General features: G+C 39.7%; 1 protein-coding gene across 1 annotated transcript; it reads right to left on the bottom strand.

Moving 5' to 3' along the window:
• Positions 1–4,178: 4,178 nt before the first annotated feature.
• LOC139478894 (target of EGR1 protein 1-like) lies at positions 4,179–24,096 on the bottom strand. Its single transcript, XM_071261570.1, has 7 exons — positions 24,076–24,096; positions 22,971–23,093; positions 20,968–21,008; positions 17,615–17,924; positions 15,446–15,705; positions 10,892–11,075; positions 4,179–8,059 (listed from the first exon to the last, which is right to left on the bottom strand). Exons 2-7 carry the CDS (start codon positions 23,091–23,093, stop codon positions 7,442–7,444), a joined length of 1,536 nt encoding a protein of 511 aa, XP_071117671.1. The 5' UTR covers positions 24,076–24,096; the 3' UTR covers positions 4,179–7,441.
• Positions 24,097–25,259: the final 1,163 nt, after the last annotated feature.

Below are 25,259 nucleotides of genomic sequence, written 5' to 3'. Positions count from 1 at the left end.
CATATAGTGTAGTAGTGGTTACTACCCGGGCAGATGCTATAAAGTGCCAAGAGATGGATGGCTTGTGTCACTCACGAGGTAAACTCTGGGCCGCCAGGTCCAAAGGTCACCGCCCTGCTACTCCTTAAATACTGAGGTGGTTGGCAGAGACACAGACAGAACGTAAGGAGACCAACAGACAAACATATCCAGCAGCAAACAGTGAAAAGGGCCACGGGTGACAGCCATTTGTACTTACTGTAAACAAATCCTCTACCTGAAGAAAGAAACGGGTTACACTTGTGGGCCTTTTTGTCCCCTTAAGACCCGGATTCATGGAGAGTAAACGACGTCAAATACGGGGTAAAGGATCAACCATTTGATTTTCTGGTGATGTTTATATGAGGGGTAGGTGTGGGTGGGTGTGGGTGTGGGTGTGGGTGTGGGTGTGGGTGTTCCCCGGTGTGTCTGTTGGGTGGGTGGGTGTTAGGGGGTGCTAACGGTATTAATGGTCAAATGGTTGGCCCATAAGTGACTCTTGCTTTTCTCTCCGTTACCAACACAAATAGGTCACCTGTCCCTGACAATACTGCACAAAGTTTAACACAGCCTGTTTAACCACGGACCCATATATAAGTCCATGGTTAAACCTTTGGAAGGGGATCCTGAAATGTGTACGAAATGGATTCTTGATATATATCTCAGTTTGGCAGGATGTTCAAGGGAAAGAAGAAAATATTATGCTTAAGGATATATGCCGGAATGTGAAACCAATTCGTGGATCAAAAAACGAGTCGCACTAAAAAAGGGAATAGGAATTAAATGTCTCAATGTAGGGTATGTCTTGTAGGGTGCAGTGAATATATGAGTTTACCAAGTGACATATCTAAACGTGAACATTGTTTCAACGCAGGTAAGGAAGACGAATGCGACAACGGTGAAAATACATTGCGAATTGATGCCTTAAACTCGATTGGTTTGTCCCAACCTGTAGTTACTTGTGGTTAAGTTAATGGACTGGAATCTCCTACCAACCTAAGTGGGTTTGTCCGGATAAGACAACTGAGCTAGCAACTGACGGGTAGATAGTGATGCTGTAGCTATGAGGAATATAGTGAGAGACCTAAAGACATAGACACAGAAAAACGCAGATCAATGTTATTGACAATCAGAAATTAGACACTAAAACACAAAAACAGCGTAAACACAACGCAAAACAAGGCGGTTATTAGAGCCAATCATCGGCCTATTTCAGGCATAAACCATGAACTATTGTATGAACCAAGTACAAATGCGTCATATGTATTCTTTGCAGAATCATGACAACGACGATAAGTTTTCTCCTTGGGTTGACCATTACTAATCCGTTGCTAATTCGTGAACATTTAGTTTTTAAGAAAGTTAAGGACAATTCGATAATTTCGTTCCGTGAGCGCTTGACTTTTGTCAAAGACCTTGAACCTTACGAATGACTTCTTGTCGGACTAAGCAAAGACATAAGCGACGTTGCAAGGGTTACACGTATTGCACGAACTCGCTATTGCAATCCCACAAAGAAAAATTTCTTTGTACCATTCAAAGAACCAAATAGTGATATCTTTCACTGGACAAGACACAAATAAAACTAAAGGAAATGCGTCAAGTCATTCAGGTTCAAATAAGGATAGATCAAAGAGATCTGGACGTCACTGAGTTTCTGTTTGGCACAGTATCGGAAGAAGATGTGAAAGATATACACAAACATGTTGAAATATTATTTAAGAATCGGAAAGCTTTATCTCTCGCTGTAGAAGTTTTTTTATTGAACATCTCCCGAGTTGAAATCTCGATAAGATAGACTTAATTTAGACACTGACTTACATAACGTTGATGTAAAGTTCTTTAACAGAACGATAATCTTAGAGGACAAGATGTTAAAATGAGAGCATTATGTGTTAGTGTATCTAGGATGTTCGTTATTTGTCGTGAAATTCGTGAAATTATCCAGAAAATAATGTTCTCTCTGCATCATCTACAGTTTGTTTGTTGTTTAACGCTGCACTCAGAAATATTCCAGCTATATGACGGCGGTCGGTAAATAATCGAGTCTTGACCAAACAATCCAGTGATTTACACCATGAGCATCGATCGTAGCAATTGGGATCGATGACAAGTCAGCGAGTCTCCTCACCCGATCCCGTTCGTCGCCTTTTACGACAAGCATAGTCGCCTTTTACGGAAGCATGGGTTGCTGAAGACCTGTTCTACCCCGGATCTTCACGGGTCTACCTATAGTTACAGTTAAACATCCTCGCCCTCGAAAGTTTGACACCTAGTACTATCACCCCATCTAATTTGCGGAAATTACTCATTGACATTAGTCCACACTTACCTCATACAGTACAGTTACCGGGAGGTCCAAGTAAGGAGTTGTTGCGTTACTTTTTGTTTTTGTTTTGTTTGTTGTTTAACGCCGCACTCAGCAATATTCTAGCTATGTGACGGCGGTCTGTAAATAATCGAGCCTGGACCAGACAATCCAGTGACTGACATCATGAGCATCGATCCACGCAATTGGGATACGATAACATACATCAATCAAGCCAGCGAACCTGACCACCTGATCCCGTTAGTCGACCTTTTACGACAAGCACACTCGCCATTTACGGCAAGCATGGGTTGCTGAAGACGCCCATGATTTTCACGGGTATATGGCGTTTCTATATGATCTAACAGTTATACAGTTATATATGAACATACCATCTTAGTGATTATGAATATTCCTCTATTAGATGTGTCCCGGTTCGCCCTGATTATGTTTCTAGGTTTGTCAGCACCATACCCGTGCTCTCGGGTTTCACCAAAGTGATAAACGTCTAGCACCTGCATCACTTCGGGATTTCCTCACACATTAAGCTGACACGCCGTGATATAACTGGAATACTGTTAAAAGCGGCGTTAAACCCAAATCACTCACTCGATGAGATGTCAATATAATATATGAAGGTTCTAGTGAAAGGGAGAGAACTAGGAGAGACCAACAGGCATACACCACTAGCAGCACACAGAGAAACGGTCCCCATTGAGAGACAGGACCATTTGTACTTCCTGTAAATAAACCTTCTACCAGAACGAAGACGCGTGTCGTGTTACACATGTCTGTGTCCAGTGCATGTTGATTTGTAGTTTCCAGAGTATAGAGGTAAGAAGAAATGGGATATATCGTAGCCTTCGTGGTCATTTATGAAAATAGTGTTCTTTCAGGCTCAAAGTTTTAAATTTTAATAAATATCTGTTTTTGTAGCTGTAGCTGATAAAAACATTGGTCCGGATACAAAATCCCAGACCCTCGCCTCAAAAATAAAAAAGGATGGACGGTCCCGTAGCGGTCCCTCAGCTGCGCTCGGTGACAGAAATCCAATCTGGCTAATGGTTTAACATAAGAGAATACATTTACATTTCTGAAAATATTTCACTTACTAGAAAAGATGGCCAAAGAGTAGAGGCATATCTGGTTGATTTCCTACTACATACAGCATAACAAGCACGGTCTGATGGTAATTAGGTTGCTTCATTCAAGTCACGAATAATAAAAACCTCAAGGAGACCTTGTATTGTTAAATCGGGGTCATGGTTGCGAACACGCATGCATATAGAATATTCTTTGTTGCGTAAGCTCAGACCAACAATATATATATATAAGCACATATCTGTATGTGTGTTTGTGTGTGAGAGAGAGAGAGAGAGCGAGAGAGAGAGAGTGTGTGTGTATGTGTGTTGTTTAACGCCGCACTCAGCATTATTTCACTTAGATGACGACGGTCTGTAATTTATGTAAATTAGATGCTACATTCAAGTCACGAATAGGAAAAAACTTGCATTGCTAATTTAGGGTCATGGTTGAGAGCACGAATGCATATATAGGGTTGTTTGTTGCATGAGCTCAGATCAACGTCATGATATACGTCGTATACATATATAACATCCAGGTACTTCAGAATAGATCACTCAAACATTGATAGTGTTTCTAGTTTACAAGCTCTTGCACAAAACCATACAAGAGAGGAAACCAAGGGAATTTTTTCTGTACCTTTTTTTATTTAATAAAAGCGTTCGATAAGGTGGACAGAGTAACATTGTTGAACATTTATTCTTTTCATATTCATGGTATACACAACACATTCTTCACGATAATACAAATTACATATGAGGTCCTTCAAATTAAAGAAGCGGTTATACTTCAAAATAGATTTAAATATACAGAGTAATTCTTTGAAAAAGTGGATGTACGCAAAAGCAGTACGTTAAGACCAATTCTCTTTTCAATGTTCATCAAAGAGCTGTTAACACATTTTACACAAACGATTGTTGATGGTATATCTGTATCAGAGGAAATGTATGCCATCATTGCTCAATTATTTGCAAATGACCTGATACTTCTAGCAGATTCTACAATAAGACTACAAAGGATGTTTGCACCAATACTGTTTTCAGTGGGAAATTGAAATCAAGGATTGAAAAATACAGATAATGGTTTTCATGAACGCGGGATATTTATCAAATTATGAGAAGTGATCATCCATGGAAGGTAACTTAAAGTTGTTAAGGCATATAGTTATCTGGTATTAATGATAACTCCTAAAATGATTTGGACAAAGTCATGGACTACAGTTTCCTCAAAGCTTTCGTTCCAAAATAAATGCTGAAACACGATGTTACTGCCACAGATCCCTTTGAAATATTTGATAAAAAAATTGCACCAATTTGGACGATGTGAGAAATGAGATTTTGACGATGTGAGAAGTGAGATTTTGACGATGTGAGAAGTGAGATTTTGACGATGTGAGGCTGCAACATCATCAGTAGATGCATCAATGAATTTGAGAGGGTCTGCTTGTATATGTCAATGTATCTCTGTTACTGTTCAGAAATCTTATTAAAAGTATGTTGGGTGCAGGATACGCAAATTTTCCTTTCAAAGCTCACCCCTCAAATCAGACCAAACAACCCCGACTCAAAAACAGACCAAACACCACCACCCCTCAAACCAGACCAAACAACCCCTACTCAAAAACAGACCAAACACCACCACCACTCGAAACCAGATCGAACAGAGCCTACCAGAACACACATTCATAACTTTTTGATTCATATCTTTCAAAAGATCAATTGTACAAAACATACACTTTTCATGCGATGGATACTTTTATTCAATGATTCACCTTCTGGTTTCAAAACATAGTTCAACACTCATTTAAAGTCTCGTTTATCATTGTTATGGTGGTAGTTGCTAAAACATCTACAGGAAATGTCCAACATAAAATAGGTTGAAATGCTCATCAACAATGCAAAAGTCACAAACTGCTGTTGAAACAAGTTAAAACAAATAAATGGAACTTTATGGAAATGATATACTAAATATGAACAGTAAATATAATAAGGCAAGTGTTAAATTTTTTTTAGACTTTAACATGTTCAATTTAATCATACAAACTTAATCTTCTCTTGGATGACTAAATTCAACATTGGGCACCCAAGACTTATCTACTTTGTTGGTCTTTCTCTCATAAAATAGCACACTTTAATGGTTAAGGTAAAAGGGTTCCTTCACTGATATGAGTGGTCCATTATCGATTTTTCTTATGTTTTGATGTCTATCATTTTTAAATTTTGAATATGTCTTCTTGTGAAACTGTGTTGATTCCTTTATTATTGCATTGGCCACAAAGAAATACATCCAAAAGGATTCCAGGTCTGAAGTTGTCCCTAGCAACCTCATCTTCCAGAGGCATGGACGACTATGAAAGTCAAGTTTCCACATTTGCCGAAATACATTTTTTTTTCTGAGGTCGATCATAGCGCCTCCAGTGGCTATTACGAGTTATGGCCCTCTATGTCTCTCCTATTGACCAATCAGATTCCACCTCTCATATCACTTGGGTTTGCTTCAAATAAAATGGAGGCGCCCATTCAAGAGTGAGTGAGTGAGTATGGTTTTATGACGCTTTTAGCAATATTCCAGCAATATCATGGCGGGGACACCAGAAATTGGCTTCATACATTGTACCCATATCGGGAATCAAACCCTTGTCTTTGGCGTGATGAGCAAATGCTTTAACCACTCGGCTACCTGACCGCCCCGCCCAGTAAAGACAATCTGATCGATAATCAAGATCTACCGGTTTATTGCGATAAAACGGGTCCTACACTGCAGAGTGCATGAAATCACGTGAACACCTTTATTATAAACATGAGAAGACTTGGAAAATATCTGCTGATGCCACATTGGCGGTACACATGCTTTGCAAATCCTGTGATCGACCGCAACAGTCGATATTTCATGCCTTATCACTTTGAAGATTCAGATATAATCTAAACTCACATTGTTGAAGACCTTGACATCTGATACTGGCAGTGTGTGCTACACGATCTATAATTGTTTCTATCATAGCCAATAATTCCAGGATAATTATGACACATAGACCAAAGTCTAAACAGATGAATATGCCTACCCTCCCTCTTGGAACTTGTCCGGGAACCCAATGGAAGAAGGAACTAGCATTTGTTATGTAGCACTAAAGTCGATGTAACCGCTCGTGTCTCATGTGGGTTGGAGGCAACCAGAGGTGACACTCATAAGATGAGATCACTGAACGCAACTAGGAGGCCGTAGTACGGGACACATCAGAGCCTGCAGTTGCTGATACTGGGAGGAATAAGTGTTTGCATGGATGCCATAAGTATTCAGAGGCCTTTAAGTAGCTTAAGGCTCTGCATCGTAATCCCATCCCTGGGGTCCGGGATGGGCGGGGAAGATTCTTGCTAGTAGATTGTTGCATCTGGTCACCAACAGATCAACTTCAGGGTTCTGGTATTGTAGGCAAATCCACTAAAAAGAAGTAGGAGAAATGCATAGTCTGCGATAGGGTTAGTTTTAAAATTTACTTTCATTTCCAATCAAAACAACACTATAAAAAGAATCCTTCTTAAAACTGATCTTAAGATCATGTTTCTTCTGAAATTAAGTATATATAGCATGACAACAAGGGATGCAACTACTAAAATCACATTAATTCAGACCACTGTTTATGCGACAAACCTTTTGGGTCAACACATGACTGTTGACTGCAGATCGTGCTGATTAGTAAACATATAAACGAGCCATCAATATCTTGAGTTATCAGTCTATGTTGTCCATGTTTTCAGCAACCAATAGCACACCAGGTCACACATTTGTACTCAAAGATCTTCATTTTAGATAACTCTTGATACCAGCATGGCACCTTGGGCTTATTCCCACCCAAAATCCTCATTGTATTGCTGTACCAACCATAGGCTCTAATAAAGACTGCACCATGGTGCCGGGTCCCTGAGTTGTCTCCATTTAAAAATATTCCAACTGCCTTTTTTTCTTGTTGAAAGGTTAGTGCGCACAATGTCAGCAATATCGTGTCAATACTGTAACCAATGTTCATGAATATCATCAACTTTTAATTTTCTGCAATTTTTCACGATGGTCCTTGGAAGATTTTGTGAAAGAACTTTTTGTTATCACCAAAGGAATGTCTTTACCACACAAATAAACTTTATTCTTAAACTCCTCTACGTTCAAGTCAGTCAGCTTCACATTCCGCCTCTTTTCCGCAGGTAATTTCCCATATTTGGTGAAATAATATGCCATGATGTACCCAGTCATGAAGGCATCATACCCAGCACGATGACCTTCCTTTCTAGCAATGCCAAGGTCACTCTTGTTTGACAGATTGTTCAAACCCGACTCTGACTCCGAACCGGTTTTAGCTGGAAGTGACTTTACCTTGTTTTGGGTTTCATAGGATTCAGAAACAGGGGAAATGACTCTCATTTTTTTGGTCACAGATGAATCAGACTCCATTTCTTCATCCTTTGAACAAGAGTCTTCAGTGCTTTCATCTGTCTCCTCTGTTTTTTCTTCCTCATTGCTGGATGAGTTCAGTTGGTTATTACGTCGACGCTTTCTCTTCCGACTCTTTCTTGCTGGTTTTATACTGTCCAGGTCAATGATGTGATCTATGTCATGTGACTTTGGGCAGCTACTGCCGCGCGAGCACCATCCGAAAGACTGAAAACAGACAGGTTCTACTTGAAACAACGCGTTAATCAAAAGACCAGTCATCAAATTATACATGTTACTATTTTCATTGCCGCTTTTGATATTACCAAGATAGAATGAATCCGGGTCTCATTTTGTTGATACAAACCATATCAATGTTACAGATTTCTAGACCTTGTTTCTCAGAATAAGATTCTGAAGAATATTTTCTTGGGATGGATATTGAAGGTTTAAAGTGTATCACAATGTTTTAGAATACAAGGCTGTATTGTGATATGCATCACGATATACTGTATAATTCTAAATTTTGAATTCAGAAGCAATTTGAAGCACAAGTGTATGAACTGAAGTTCATAAACGGAACAAAACAAGATGCTGGTACAACATAATGTTAACTTAGTCAATAAATATGCATGCATGCTAAGGGTATTTGGCAAGTGTATCACATTAAACACATGATAAAACTTGTTATTTGAAATCACCCGATATACTGAGCATTAAAACATTATATTGTGATACGTATCTTGGAAAGAATGAACCTCAATTTACCGATACCAGATATACTGAGTCAAATTAAAAACTTCACATTTATAAAAGTAATCCCATATATGATATACAACGGACAAATGTATCAGAGAAGGTCATTTTTAATCATTAATGTCCAAAGAAGGATTTTAATTAACGATGGTAACCATAATTTGTTCAAACCACCGACGGTATTCGGTAATAACATCAACAGTTTAAATCATAAGTCCCAAGCACGAGAATCTGATGGCACACAAGTTCAGTAGCATGTATGGCCACCATGTGCGTTGACAACTGCCACATAACGCCTCCGCATGGACCTTGTGATGCTTGTGAACACATGATTGGGAAGCTGACGCCATTGTTGCTGCAAAATGGTGCCAAGATCTTGCAAATTCTGTGGTTGGTTCTGGAGAGTGTGCAGACTTCTGCCAAGAGCATCCCAGATGTGTTCGATGGGATTGAGGTTGGGAGGCCTTGAAGGCCTAGTCCATGACGTTGACTCCCGCATTCTGAAGGAAATTCATTGTCAAAATTGCTGTGTAGGGTCTGGCATTGTCGTGTTGGAAGATCAAACCGGGTCCATGTGCTGCCATAAAAGGCAGAAGCTCTGGTGCCAGTACCTGGTCGCGGTAAGCAGCAGCGTTGAGGTTGCCACGGATGACAAGAAGCCTAGAACGTGCATTGCCACAGAAAGCACCCCACACCATGACACTTCCTGTACACAACACTGGGCGTAATATTCATGACGGTGCCTCCACACCCTCGCCCTACCATCAGCAAATGGAAGATTAAATCGGGATTCATCACTGAAGACGACTTGATTCCAATTCCTCTGAGTCCATCGTAAGGGTCGCTGTGCCCACAATTGACGTTGACGTCTGTGTAATTGAGTCAGAATCGGCCCACAGTATGGCCGTCGTGCTTGAAGGTGAGCAGTTCTCAGACGGTTTCGAACAGTTTGCGCACTCAGTCTACCCCTAAACAGTTCATTTCTGGTTGAATGTAGCCGTCAAAAATTGGTTACGGAGGTGACGTAAGACAATCTGACGATCCTCTGCATGTGACGTCACACGTGGTCAACCTGGCCGAGGGCAATCAGTGGTGGTACCCATTTGCTGTAGACGCGTCTGTAAATCATAAACAGTCCGTCGACTACAACCCATCACCCTTGCGACTTCAGCTACAGACGTTCCCGTCTGCAACATGCCGATGGCACGTTCACGTTGCACATTTGAAAGGCGTGGCATGACAAATGGCCGTAAAGACTTTTGTTTTCTTGTGTTTTTCTTTTTTTGTTAATGACTGCTAACAAGTATGGCTGAAAACACGTGCGGTATTATGGCCACGTGACCAGTTGCACGTGAAAAACCACTTTTGCCACTATAGTGCTGTGCACATGATTTTGATCGATTCACCTGAACAAAAACGGTTGTTACCTGAAGACAATACGTGGCCATTACTGTTTAAATACACAAGAAGGGCCTACAGATAACTGGTCAAAATGTTAAAATTTTAGGATTGTGAAGTATTTAATTTGGTTCAGTATATACCGTACACACTCAATATTTTCCCATTTGATTATATTGACTTAATTTTCTTTTTCTTTTTCTTTCTATCCATGTTCAATATACTTTCAGTCATTTGAAAAGTTCAAACAGAAACACAAGAGACAGACGACGGATGACACGTGATTAGATCCTTTGGCTCTCCCGACCTGGCGAGCTGAATTTTGTTGTTTGCTTGTTGCTACAATATTCCAGCTATATGATAGCAGTCTGTAAATAATTGAGTCTGGACCAGACAATCCAGTGATCAACATCATGGGCATCAATCTACACTATTGGAATGCAATGAAATGCATCAACCAAGTCAGTGAGTCTGACCACTCAATCCTGTTAGTTAACTCTTACGACATGCATAGTTGCCTTTGAGGCAAGCATGGGATGCTGCAAACTTATTTTAACCCTGATCTTCATGGGGTTTGTTCAGCTGAAAGAACAGACAGTGAACAATATTCTGTGGCATAAACTCAGGATTTCTCAGGTTTGCTAAATGAGGAAATCATTTGTATGCAAGTTTCATTTTCATTTCCTGATAAGAAGTTGGTTCTATTTCTCCACCCTAAACTACAAGTCACACAACCAACAAAGCATCCCACGTACCAGTATGAATGTCTTATCATGCTTATTACCATAATTCATATTCATATCAAAGGAGCTTAAATTCATAAGCATACATCACACAGACAAATATGACAGCTTGAATAGAGGTCTTAGTTTGAAGCCACTAAAGTTGAGAATCTGACAGACTCACAGCATACTGATGACAGAGTGTCCGCTGAAGGTAGTCGCTGTCAGCGTCATCTCCCCGCTCCACCATCGTGTGTGGCAGCTCACAGCGGCTGTAGCGGACGTATGTGTAGGAGGTGGGGTAGTCAAGGAACTCAAGGCTCACTACATCCTTCTCATGAGGCAGTGAGAAGCTGTTCTTCCTCTGGCTGAAATGTACCACAGGCATATATGTTATTACACTTTCCACAATTCTACATGTTATTACACCTATCAGTCATACATGTTATAACAACTACCACAGGCATACATGTTATTACACTTTCCACAATTCTACATGTTATTACACCTATCAGTCATACATGTTATAACAACTACCACAGGCATACATGTTATTACACTTTCCACAATTCTACATGTTATTACACCTATCAGTCATACATGTTATAACAACTACCACAGGCATATATGTTATTACACTTTCCACAATTCTACATGTTATTACACCTATCAGTCATACATGTTATAACAACTACCACAGGCATACATGTTATTACACTTTCCACAATTCTACATGTTATTACACCTATCAGTCATACATGTTATAACAACTACCACAGGCATACATGTTATTACACTTTCCACAATTCTACATGTTATTACACCTATCAGTCGTACATGTTATTACAACTACCACAGTCATACATGTTATTACACTTTCCACAATTCTACATGTTATTACACCTATCAGTCGTACATGTTATTACAACTACCACAGTCATACATGTTATTACACTTTCCACAATTCTACATGTTATTACACCTATCAGTCGTACATGTTATTACAACTACCACAGTCATATATATTATTACACTTTCCACAATTCTACATGTTATTACACCTACCACAGTCATACATGTTATTGTTACGCCTCAAAGTGAGACTGACCAATCAGAGAGCAGAACTACTAACCAAAAAATGAGCCCGTATACTGTCAGCAAAAACCCAAGATGGTTGTTACTGACCTTATATGAGACCATATACCGTCAGTAACAGCCATTTTGGATTTTCCAACACCCACCTCACATATTTCACCTGAACATTCTGGTACAGAAATGGGTTATTCGACACTGTTTTGTGTTTTAACATCATCATTTGTGATGTGCAAAGACATTAATATTAAAGGAAACCATATTCGTGACCTAATTAATAAAAACTAAAGAGAAAAAAGGCTCACAATGGAGGTCACTGAATTACAAATAGCAACGTCATAGAACATAATATACATATACAAACAATAGAAAAGATAGCAGCCTGTTGTAAAGGAAAAGCGGATTGCTGTCAAGTTATAGTGGCCCCCAGATTTCTGATGACATGCAGGCATATTTGTGATCATTCTGTCCATTTCAGCTATAAATAAATAATACCTGTTTAAAAGTTCACATTTAGTGCATTATATATTCAATTGTTAACGTTTGTGTTTACATGAAAGTGAAGTATGAGAAACATATGTCCTGTTCCTGTCCGAAATACCGTTTGTAAGTGTCAAATTCTCATTTTGACATGACGTGTGTGCGAAATAGATACGAAATAGTGTAAACTTTTCAGCACAATAAATTTGTCATACACTTTATTACACCTACCACAGTCATACATGTTATAACACCTACAGTCTTATGTATCTCAAACTGATTGGTTGCCACAGTCATAAATGTTATGACACTTACAGATTCCAGCTGTCACATTAGCCGGTAGGGGTGACTCCATGGCATTTGAACTCTTGCAATAGTATTGTAAAAACATATGTCTAAAACCATCCTTCAATTGTCTGTCAGCCTTTTACCTTAATTTTGTGATAAATATACTGAACAACAAAAGTTCCTGTGACACTGAAAAAGATTTAATGCAAACTTATTTTTTTTACCAAATCTGAAACAATAAAAGACTCCTGTAAGTGTTCAAATGGTTTCATTTGCCATACTGACTTCAGAAAGTGTGTGATTTCATAAAAAAAAAAACATGAACATGCCAAAATGTCAATTTACAAATCAATGGCGAGTGTGTCCACCTCTGGTTGCGATGCAAGCAACATATCTTCGCCTCATGGAATGGACCAGGCATCGCACAAAGTCCTGTGATATATCTGTCCATATCTGCTGGAGCATGTTTCGAAGTTCCTGGAGTGTCTTTGGAACATGTGGTTGACGTTGAAGGCGCCAATCCATCTCATCCCACATGTGCTCGATTGGTGAGAGATCAGGGGAGCAAGCCGGCCAGGGGATGACATTCACGTTGTTTTGATGTAGAGAATCCTGAACAAGTCGAGCAATTTGAGGCCGGGCCTTGTCATGTTGAAAGGTAATGCCTGGGCCATGACGACACAAAAACGGTAGAACAACAGGGTCGTCTCGGTAGCGCTGTCCATTGAGATTTCCCTCTATCACTATCAAACGGGTCCTCTGTATTACTGTAATCACACCCCATACCATAACGCTGTTGCCCCGAAACGATCTTCTTCCATGACACAAAGATTGACGTCATGTTCACACTCGAATCCGTCCCTCGCTATGGCTGAGGTGAAAACGAGACTCGTCAGTGAATAGAACTTGTCCCCACTGCATGGCTGTCCAGCGTAGACGCTGTCTGCACACTGTGGACATTGCCATAAACACCAAATGGTCTTGCAACATCACGTTGACTTGATCCTGCTTCAAGCATACCAATGGCTCGCAGACGCTGATTTTCGGACAGGCGTGGCATTTCGTAATATTGAATAATTGCATAATTTTGTTGTTTTTCTGAATGGTTGTTGTCGGCACGATGCTAAAAAATGCATATAGAATCCTGTTTACGCACATGTTTTTATACCCATTCTTGGGTAGTGAAATGCATGGAATGCATGCTTTTCTGTAGCAGTTGCGTTTTTGTGACTTGATTCCATATTTGTACTACAATATTGAAAACCAAACTTTACTTGTTTGAAAGATATGCTAAAATATTGGTGTCACAGGAACTTTTGTTGTTGAGTATATTTCCAGAAGAACATAGTTTGATGTTGTATGTGTGTTACCTGGTGAACAAGACTAATAGAGTAGCGGCCCACCCTTACGTTGTGTAAAGAAGTGGACGTCCATAAATTTGTTTCCTTATATACCTTTATGTATCGAGTCCACATTATCATCTGCTTATCCATGCAAAGTCTCATTAAGATATGTGAGCTCTCAACAGTGACTCTGATTGATGGAAGCTATACATGTGTCATCATGTTCATTGAGTAAATAGTTTGTCAGCACCATACCCGTGCTCGTGGGTTTCTCCGAAGTGGTAAACTTCCTCCCACATTTAGCTGACTTGACGCGATGTAACTGGAATACTGTAAAAAGCGGCATTAAACCCAACTCACTCACTCATTGAGTAAATAAATGCTATATGACCTTTTAGTTCCGAAAAGAGCCTGATGATGTTTTTGTTTGGCTGTTTATTGCCAAATTCAGCAATATTCGAATGAAAGACACCTGTAAATACTCTGTGACTCTCCATTTTCTGGATACCCCAGTTTGCAGATAGCATAAGCAAACAAAGGACAAGGTTGGATGTACTGCAATTTTTTCTACCTGCCTACCTCTTCACTGAAAAGGTATCACCCACAGACATCCCACTTTGCGGACATTAGTCAGGAAAATGAAATCATTCTAACTGTAGACATGTCCACATCATGTCATCTAGCAAGTGTAAGCACTGATTCCACGAGATCACTTAATTTAACGTAACAAGTTTCCATTATTATTCAAGAAGTTAAATCGGGTTTTCAGTACCTGGCCAAACTGCTCCTTGAGTCGACCATAACAATTGTCTATCCCATGATACACTCGTTTCCTTTGAGGGAGGATGGCACCAATAATCAAGCCTGGACTAGATAATCAAGTGATTGACATTATGAGAAACTAAGACTTCATGGTACTATGACTTACACCATGTACACCCAGCATGACCACCGGATCCACTGAGTGGACTCTTTCAACAAGCATATAGGTTGCTGGGGACCAATGCTGACCTGAAATCTATATGTGGGCATAATGTTCTAATCGAGTAATGGCTACAAGAGGCATGGTCTGAAGGCACACTCCAAGTATGACGCTGGCAGTCTCTCCATGCATTCTGTCACACATTATAATGTAATCGAGCAACGGCTACAAGAGGCATTAAGACAATCTTCTGTCTTACCATCGTCTTAAGGCATACTCCAGGTATGACGCTGGCAGTCTCTCCATGCATTATGTCACACTTCATAATGTAATCGAGCAACGGTTACAAGAGGCATTAAGACAAACTTGTCTCTTACCATCGTCTGAAGGCATACTCTAGGTACAATGCTGACAGTCTCTCCATGCATTCTGTCACACTTCATAATGTAATCGAGCAACGGCTACAAGAGGCATTAAGACAAACTTGTCTCTTACCATCGTCTGAAGGCATACTCAAGGTACAACGCTGGCAGTCTCTCCATGCATTCTGTCACACATTATAATGTAATCGAGCCATGGCTACAAGAGGCATTAAGACAAACTTGTCTCTTACCATCGTCTGAAGGCATACTCAAGGTAGGATGCTGGCAGTCTCTCCATGTATTCTGTGATGTACTTGGTGTCGAACACTCCTCCCTCAAACACTTCAGTCAGGTCTGTGACGAATGCCGCCACTGATGAAGGCAGTGAGGCATAGAAGCTCTGGTACAGGAACACCAAGTCCACCAGAGCATTGTGGAAGACGACTGGAGCCTTGTTCAGTATCAGGATGTTGATGAGCTGTCGGAGAGACTTTGAGTCATGGTCCGTTGGCTGAAACAGATCAAAATATCACGAAGCTGAATCTTTGTGTTTAGGTTACGACAAGACGATGTATGGGAGGTAACTCCTGAATGACTACAGTTTAAGGACGGTAAAGCTGACAAACTCAATGATGGCAATTACAGTTTTGTTTCCTGCTTAAGCCAATGGAACCTGAAATATTTTTATGTTATACAGTGACAAGCTTAAACTTATTTTTTCCAAAAATATCAAGGTGGTCTCATTTCTTCATTTTGCACCAAGAACTTTCTATAAGCATGTCAAACATAAGAAATAGGAGGTGAGGTGAAATGGGGTTTAACATCGCAGCAAAGATTATTGCACTTATATAGCGACGTGCATGCACGTGTGTGTGTGGCTGCTTGTACTAGTGCGGACTGATGCCAATTTATAGTGCTAGCTCACTGAGATACCATGCCGCAGTTTAACATGAATACCCCACTCAGACACAGTATACTGACTCTGAGCTGACAAGTCCTTGTTTTAGCCCCTTAATGCTGAGCGCCAGACAGGGTAACAACAAGTACCATCTTTTAACGTCTTTTGGTATGACGCGGTCGGGGATCGAACCCCGGACCTTCCGCTCTCTGGGCGGATGCTCTACCACTAGACCACAGAGGCGGTCATAAGAAATAGGAAGCTATCTATGCAAATAGTACATCCTTCTTGTTTCCATTTTTGTCTTTTCATATGATGGAACAAAAATGTAAAATTCCTTTCATTCATTTTTGTAATTACTTCATAAATTATTGGCACAGTGATTGAATGCTGTTTAATGCCACAGTTAGTATTATCACAGTATCACAGCCACCTATATGTAACAGAGTTCGGACTGTGGTTGACAGCAAGAGTAGGTCGCACAGGTGAGTTGGTGAGTTTGGTTTGAAAGGTACTAGTATTTCAGTTTTATCGTGGTGTGTCAGCTTGATGGGTAGGAAAGCCCGAAGTGATGCAGATCTTGGAACTTTACCATTTGGGTGAAACCCATGACCAAAGGTCTGACGCTGATGATCCCTAAACAATAATCACATTGACAGGCTGCTGTTTCCCCAACCCTATGTGTAACAGTACAGTGATATAACATCCATCCCAAAATAGCCATCGTTACTTATCAAACCTAGTAAAATCCTAGATATTTTTTATATTTGTATACTTATCCTGCGTTAATCCTTAATGCATATTACTTGCTTGTTCTTGACAGAGAAAAGAGCTGTGTGAGAGGTCTTTGCTTGAAGAAGTTGTTCCAACCCAAGAGGCCAGCCCAACACGCAGCTCCCACGTGACCAAAGGAAGTGACGTCATGGATCCTCACATTACTTTTGTCACTTGCTGAGTGAAGACCTGTTTTTTTGCTGTAGCATTAACTGATTCAAACCCTAACGTGTTTGCTCTTTTGAGTTAATGTTTATTGTCTTTGTGTTGTGCCTGCGGTTTATATGTTTTTATGTTTGATATGCAGGATAAGTAAAAAATCAACAGTATCATGATTTTCACCCAAATGTGTATTTTCTATTGATAGACAAACTATATGGCAATATTGTCCAAAAATGTGAAGTTGAGGGGAGCGGAGGTGAAATGGGGTTCAATGTCACGTTCCAAGATTATTGCGCTTACATGGCTGTGTGGCTGCTTGTACTTGTCTGGACTAATGCCAACTCTATAGTGCAAACCAACTGAGATACCATGCAGCAGTTTAACATGGATACCCTACTCTGACACGGTACACTAACTCCTAGCCGACCAGTGATTGTCTTGTCCCCGCAATGCCAAGCACCAGGCAGTGTAGCAAGTACCATCTTTTAACACCATTTTGTATGAGCCTGTCAAGGGATAACATAAGGCTGAACAAGGCTTGGCTCCAAAATGAAAATTATAACTAACACGATCGAACACTTATTACCTTATCGTTTCCTCTGTAATATGAAATCCCTTTAGAATATTGTTTGTTGAAGTCAAATCCATGGTCCACCAGGAACTTCAGTGTGATGGGCTCCACTATAAAGTCCTCCTCACACAGGACAAGAATGTTGAATGTCTGCACCAAGTACTTCCAGTCATTCTTGGCCTTAGATGGAGAGGTGGGTTCTGTGTCCTTGACCTTGACCTCTGCTGTCCGGATGTCGGTGCACTTGAAGCAGGAGAGACCAAGTGAGAGAACTGACCTTGACCTTGCAACATCTGCCATTGCTCTGTATCGGTCATCCATTGCCCTGGCAAGAAAAACATTGTGACAGTTTTGTTGTTTCAAGGATTAAGTTAAGCATACCAGTGTCACAGGATTTGGACCCTCTTAGAAGAAGGAACAAGCTATACGAAGGTAAGCTGCTCACTTTGTTGATGAAAAAGAAGAAAGCTGAATGTGCAAAATGTCAATTGAAAATTCTTATAATTTTTATAACACTATTTTTACTTGTTTTTATTTTATTTATACGCAAGCTATACACAAGGTAAGCTGCTCACAGGTGTGGCGACAGTAAATCATTGAAAAATCAGTAAAAAAAACCTTTGTTGATGAAAAAGAAGAAAGCTGAATGTGCAAAATGTCAATTGAGAATTGACTTTCACTGTGTGTGAGTTCATTGGAGTATGAACCTTCATAGAGTAAGGGCCAAACAATGTTTGATCATTCTATGAAGGTTCATACTCCAATCAACTCACACAAAGTGAAAGTCAATTCTTATAATTTTTATATCACTATTTTTACCTCAAAGGATGAAGACCTTGATCTATACACAATGATATTTAGTATGTTTGTCTTCAGGTTTACACTGACTTCCATACAAGAACCAGCTGTATCGCGGAATAAAATAGTTACTCAAAACGAGAGGTGACATGAGCCAAGTATGCTCAACAGGGACAACTTGTGTAGTTTCTGTAAACAGATGTACTCAAATAATATCCTCATTAGATCCTCATTAGATGAAAAAGGTCTGTTAAGAACTTCCACAGTAAGTCCGCCACAGTGGCGCATCGTAATATTTTTACATCAAGTACAAGACGTCAAAATGTCCAACACGATAAACGTGACGGGTGAGATTTCGGAAGTCTTAGTCATTGGTCAACTGGCCGATCATTGAAAGGTGATTAAAGATGTGTCAAAAAGACACAAATGCACAGAATGCTGTAGGCTGTTACTGTCAGTCTTGAGGATCGAGTCAATACTACGATAGTTTGGAAGTGCATTTCTTTGTTTAGCTCATTAGGATGGGTTGTACAGAGAATATTCGTGAACGATCATGCAGTCAAACACTCTGACATTTCTCAATGTATACTGAAACGCTGAGTTCAACATTGTTCAAGATTAAAGGGTCCAAATGTTCAGAAAGAACACTTCTGTACTTATTTGTGCTAGGGAATTGCCAGGAGTTTCCCCAGAAATGCGGAAGTAGTCTGTCAGTGTTTACTTTGTTTCAAGAAAATGGTCTCGAGAAAAACGTATGTGTATGAACGACAATTTCGTGGTCATGTGACCGACCTCTCGTCCTATGGAAAAGCCGTATATCGTGTAAACTTCACATTAAAAAAATATCATTTGAAAACAAATGAACATCATGGACCAGACATTCAAAAGTTACATAATCAAAATTCAAAGAAAACAACCAGAAATTCATTAATGCCATTTATGACATTGACTTTTCTGCCTCAAGAAGTATGGAAAGTGCTGTAATGAATACTGCTATTTTAGAGGCACAAAAACTTTTATAGAGCAAGCGCATATATTTTCTGCATAAATACTGAGGACAAATCACTAACACTGACATCTAATAACATGAAAAAATTATGGAGTCATCATATATACGGAGAAACATACATGATAAAGTCCCGCTTCCTCAGTCAGACAATTTCAGAAGAGATAACGTTTAGAGAGCCATTACCGTATGTGTTCGAAAAAATTAAAGATCAAATCGCAAACAAATGGAACATAAATGTTGTGTCCTACTGCTAGTTTTACACATTCACAAAATTTCATTGGTTAAAAGATGTCTGAGCTTTTGTAGCTTTTCAGTGTGGTAAAATTGCCAGGTCAAAATATAATATCCTAAAGATAAACCCAGAACATGTATGTTGAGCCCCACAACTAACTACTAGGGCTGGGATGGGTAGGACCCGGGTACCCACATGACAACCCAGACTCATGGTTAGTCACATGATATACTGTAATGACATTAACAGTAAAACTCAATGGTTGCACTACAAGTATAGCTAATGTTCACATTTCTTTCTCACTATACAAGCATTCGTTCTGACTTTTATATGTTCGAGTAAGGATAAAGATTGTTTTATACATGTATATAAATACTGTAAACAGGGAATTTTTTGCGACCGTTTAATTATTGCGAGTTTTGAGAACGAGACTCAATCGCAAAAATTAAAAACGCAAAAATAAGTATAAATAATACATACATACTTTATTCACTGCAACACGTCATCAAATGTTGAAATCATCAACCAGAACCACTAGTTACTCAATAAGTTAAAAACACAAATGAATGCAGAATGGTCACACAATACATCACAAATGACAGTGTAAACAGACCAATAAGTGGTCACTGTTACCTCACAGTAATCCTGCCTTCTTCCAACCTCGCTTGATTGCGTCAGTGTCCTTTGCAATTTTGTCCACAATTTTGTTTGCATTCAAACTCACAGTCATGACACTGAGTTTAGTCAATTATCGTATTTGATAATTGGTCGCAATCCCTTCTGGTCAACTTTCCGGCCAACTCAGATTAACTAGCTTCGGAGAGAAGCTGTCTATTGTTTGGTAATCGAGAGGTCATCTGAACACGGCAACTCGCAAAACGCAAAAATATCTCGTCGCAGTATTGTCTTTGGTGTGGTATTCGCAATATTTTAACGGTGCAGAAATAAAGCCGTTTACAGTAGCTTTTGCCAAGGCAATATTCCACCACGGGAGACGTCTTGTTTTCTGTCATGCCACACTGAGCAATATTTCAGCTACATGACAGCAGCCTGTAAAGAATTGAGTCTGGAGCACACAATCAAGTGATTGATACTATGAGAAATGAACATCGGGGCACAATGACATGCAATCAACTAAGTCACTGAGTCCACCTGATCCGCTCAGTTGCCTCTGACAAACAGCATGAATTGATAGGGTCCTGTTCTAATCTAGAGTCCCCACTGGTCTGTTAACATGATTAAGAAAGCAAGCAGTTACAGGCTGACATCATAACAATATCAACATCAACTGAACCAGTAGTACTTGTTAGCTCAGCACAAGACAGTTACCTGCAATTCAATGCTTTTCTGTTTCCTAGACCACTCAGCTCCTAAAATTGAAAAGTTTAACTGAAGTAACCATGGAAACAAACTAGCCAACATCTTTAATTTCATGTTACAATACAGGAAACTACACCGACCTAAAACTACCTGAAATTATTTTTCACAATATCAGAATACAGATGGGTTTTCACTGGACATATTCAACAATCTTGGAACTAGTGACAATTCCAGAAACAATACGTGACAAGCAATCATAACTTATGAGGCTTGTCTATCCAAATAAAGCCAAGCAGACTTCTACTGTTTCTTACATACAATAACATTTGATTTTGAGTTGTATATGTAACTACTGTGTGAATAACAAAATAAAACTGCATGATGTCACAATTCTTGGAAACTTGCTTACACACATAATTATGAAGTTGTGGTGAGGTGAGTGAGTGAGTTGGGTTAAGCGCCGCTTTTAACAGTATTCCAAATATATCACGATGTGTCAGCTTAATGTGGTAGGAAAGGCTGAAGTGATGCAGGTCTCAGACGTTTATCACTTAGGTGAAACCCACTAGCACGGGTATAGTGCTGACAAACCTAGAAACATAATCGGGACGAACAGGGATTCAAACCCACAACCATAGGTTTCTGCCCGAGGGATGCAACTCTGCACAGCGGATCACAGCCCCTTAGACGACTGGGACACCCGTGCCCTGTGGTGAGGTGAAATGGGGTTTAAGGTTGTGTTCAAGATGTTTGGGAACATGCTGAGTGTGTGTGGCTGCTCATAGTTGTCTGGACTTCTGCAGGTTTTATAGTGGTAGCCCACTGAGATACCATGCTGCAGTTTAATATAGATATCAGACACATTATACAGACTTGTTTCATCCCCTTAATGCCAAAAAACAGGCAGGGTAACAAGTACCTTCTTTTCAGGACTTTTGGTATGAGGCGTCTGGGGATCGAACCACCGACCTGCCGCTCTCAGAGTAGACACTCTTTCCACTAGACCTAGGAGGTGTACACATGGTTAGGTCTAGATGTAGGTCATTACCTTAACGTTGTAAAGCTGCTACTACCATGATTCCAAAGTTCTGTTTGTTTGTTTGTTGTTTGACGCTGCACTGAGCAATATTCCAGCTATATGACGGCGGTCTGTAAATAATCAAGTCTGGACCAGACAATCCAGTGAGACATCATGAGCATCGATCCACACAATAGATATAAGATTGAAATGCATCAACGAAATCAGCAAGCCTGACCACCGATCCTGTTAGTCGCCTCTTACAACAAATATAGTCGCCTTTTACGGCAAGCATTGGATGCTGAAGACCTATTCTACCCCGGATCTTCATGGGTCTGATTACAGATTACTCTGACCATGTTGTCATCATTCTCATTAGTACACATAGTATGCATGGTAAGGATACACTTTGTTTTGAATACAACACATGCTACTTGAACACTCATCTCATTTTAAGGAGCCATATTCTCTCAAAGGGCAGTGTGCAAAAAATAACTGCCTGCCAGCCTGCCTGTGACTTGTAACTTTTCTGTAGGGCTGCATGAAATTTTCTTCCACCTGCCCGACTGTCTGGCAGATAAGTTTGAGACTATTTACTTATTCAGTTTTATCATAACTCCTGGTAAAGTTTCTAAAGTGATTGTTTTGCATTATTTCAACTGAAACACGGTGCAATATGTCTAATTTTCCACGATGAATGCGCGCAAGTAACTTTGAAGATGGGCAAGCAACATTTATGGATCACCTGCCCAGTTGTCTTGTTGAGTTTAAAATTTATTTCAAACATTTTTAAAAATTTTATGATCAAGATCCAACACAAATTACTCTTCGAAATAAGTTCAAAGGCCTGTAGTTTTGAGGACATTTGTAAACAAAGTCAGAAGATACTGTTTAGTAGTTTGGTGTTATATTATGTCCGACTGATGCATATGTGTATCGTCTTGTATTGATATTCAAACCTATTGTCGTGTTTTAACCTGCACGAAAAACATACCAAGTCCATCCCAATAAATGTTGCGGACTTGATGGCGAGAACCAGTGACGGCCATACTTCCTGGAAGTTTTCCTGGTGCACATCAATGACTGGAACACTGCTGAATATACTACTGGATGACATCTGGAATACAGAGCAATCGAATAAGAAATGTAAAGAAGACTAACATTTCTCAACACTCCGGACCCTTCGTTTGAAATGAAGGGGGGTGCTGTAGGATCCTTGAGGTTTTTGAACCTCGGGACCCCTTAAATCTTGACATTTTGACAGTTGTTGAGTGACCCGTAGTTTTCCAGAACTTGATAAATCCACACTCATTGAGATGAAGTCAGGAAAATTGAAGTGGTGTTTATCATCTCGTTCCAGATATTGCTCTTATATAGTGACGGCTGCATGCTGGTAGGCCACTTGTCCGGACTAATGCGGTTTTATAATGCTAGCCCATGGAGATATAATGCCACAGTTTAGAATAGATATCCTACTTACACAAACCAAACTGACTCTGAGTAGATCAGTTCTTGTTTTACTCACTTACTGACGACTGGCATTTTGTGTAATCATCAATTTAACATGTACCATCTGCTAACGTCTTTATATATGACGCTGCCTGGGGATCGAACCACCGACCTTCTGCTCTGCGGGCAGACGTTCTATCCACTACATAGACGAGGTTCTCGTCAAAGGCTGAAACTCCTCCGTAGATTTGTCAGCGGAGAGTCTGTTGGCTGCTGCATTCGACGAGAACCTTGTCTATCCACGACACGGTACGCCAACACCATCAAAATTAATGAAGGAGGTCCAGAAAGTAAAAACAAAATCAGTGGGACAAAAAACACCTTAAAGAACATTAAGATGTATTATGGTAGACTGGTATTCGCTGTAAAATATAGACTTAACTAGTCGCAGTTACGCGAAGTGCAGTGACGAATTCCGAACGAAATCAAATGGACATGGAGATTTTGTCGATGTAAAATGACTATGGTCCATGACTGAATACGTCAACTATCTCAGCACGATGAAACAGGGTCTGCATTTGTAACCTTGAACTTTTAAACAAGCAATATTTGTTCTATTTATCCCATACGTGTAAATAATAAGATCTCACCGAGATTCGTTTCCCGCACGTTTATACATCTAAGGGGGGTAACTCTCATAGTTTTTGTGATTTTAAACCACTAAAAATTATTTTATATTACCCGAAGAATACACATTGAATAAAAAAAGCGCTGTACACAGTAAAAAGGGGCTGTCATAAGTGTAACCCGGTTAATTATAACCAGGGTGAGAATGAATTCTTTATTCTTAACTTTGTTGTTGGCTACAATGTCTAATTAACAAATTGACTACATGATAGGCACACCTCTTTCAAGATAAAATTCATTTTGGTAGGATAGTTTTATACTATAGACAGCATCTATTACATTTATTATATATACGGATTTATGAATATACCTCCAGTAAAACATACATCTTTGTCCTTGACAATTAAGGTCCGTATAATATGAAAACACTAACCTACAAGTATATATGATTCCTAAACTCGTGATCAGTGCATTGGAAATTCAAACATATTGTGTACCAGTAACAACAACAGAGAAACCTGGTATCAGCTGAATGGGACCGTTACTTGGCTTGTACCGGCACCACCCGTCGTGAGTTAAACATCACAGGCCCAACCACCCTTCAAAAGACATAAAGGAAGTGGCATATATGCTGACGAAACCAACTCTTAGAAGGTAAGTGTAATGCACACAAAAAGGGATAAAGAAAGAGAGACTATTTTATGTCTACTAGTATTCCACTAATACTTAATTTTAATTACATTTAACGGAAGTGTTCATGTGATTGGACGTTCTTTTATAACTGCATCAGGTACGCTGACCTTGCTTAAATTGTGAACATAGCATTTGGCAATCTCTTTGGCGAGTTTTAACTGTGAGCATTTCTAGTGTCCCCCGCCAAGATAATGCTGGCATATTGCTAAAACGGCGTAATTCGTTACTCACTCACCCCAACTACATGCAAAGATGATATGCTCACGTAAGAAACGTATTTATATAAACTTGGTGTGAGCGCTTTCAAACGGGATTGGGTGTAACGTCTTTTCGTGACTCAAGTCTTATCAAGTTATTCGTATAAATATCAACAAGTGACATACCGAACACAATGTTTTTTGTTCAAATAAACAGTGCACAAGTGGTCATGCGCTATGAAAGCATATGTACATCCTGTTTCCCACGGACAATAAAGACGATCGCAAAACACGAGTGTGCTTTGCGTTTTTTTATC

Source organism: Haliotis cracherodii, unplaced genomic scaffold (assembly GCF_022045235.1).
Source record: "Haliotis cracherodii isolate W230 unplaced genomic scaffold, xgHalCrac1.p SCAF_4, whole genome shotgun sequence".
NCBI lineage: Eukaryota > Metazoa > Mollusca > Gastropoda > Lepetellida > Haliotidae > Haliotis > Haliotis cracherodii.
Note: the sequence above shows the minus strand (reverse complement) of the source record. Positions and strands in the feature narration are given on the sequence as shown.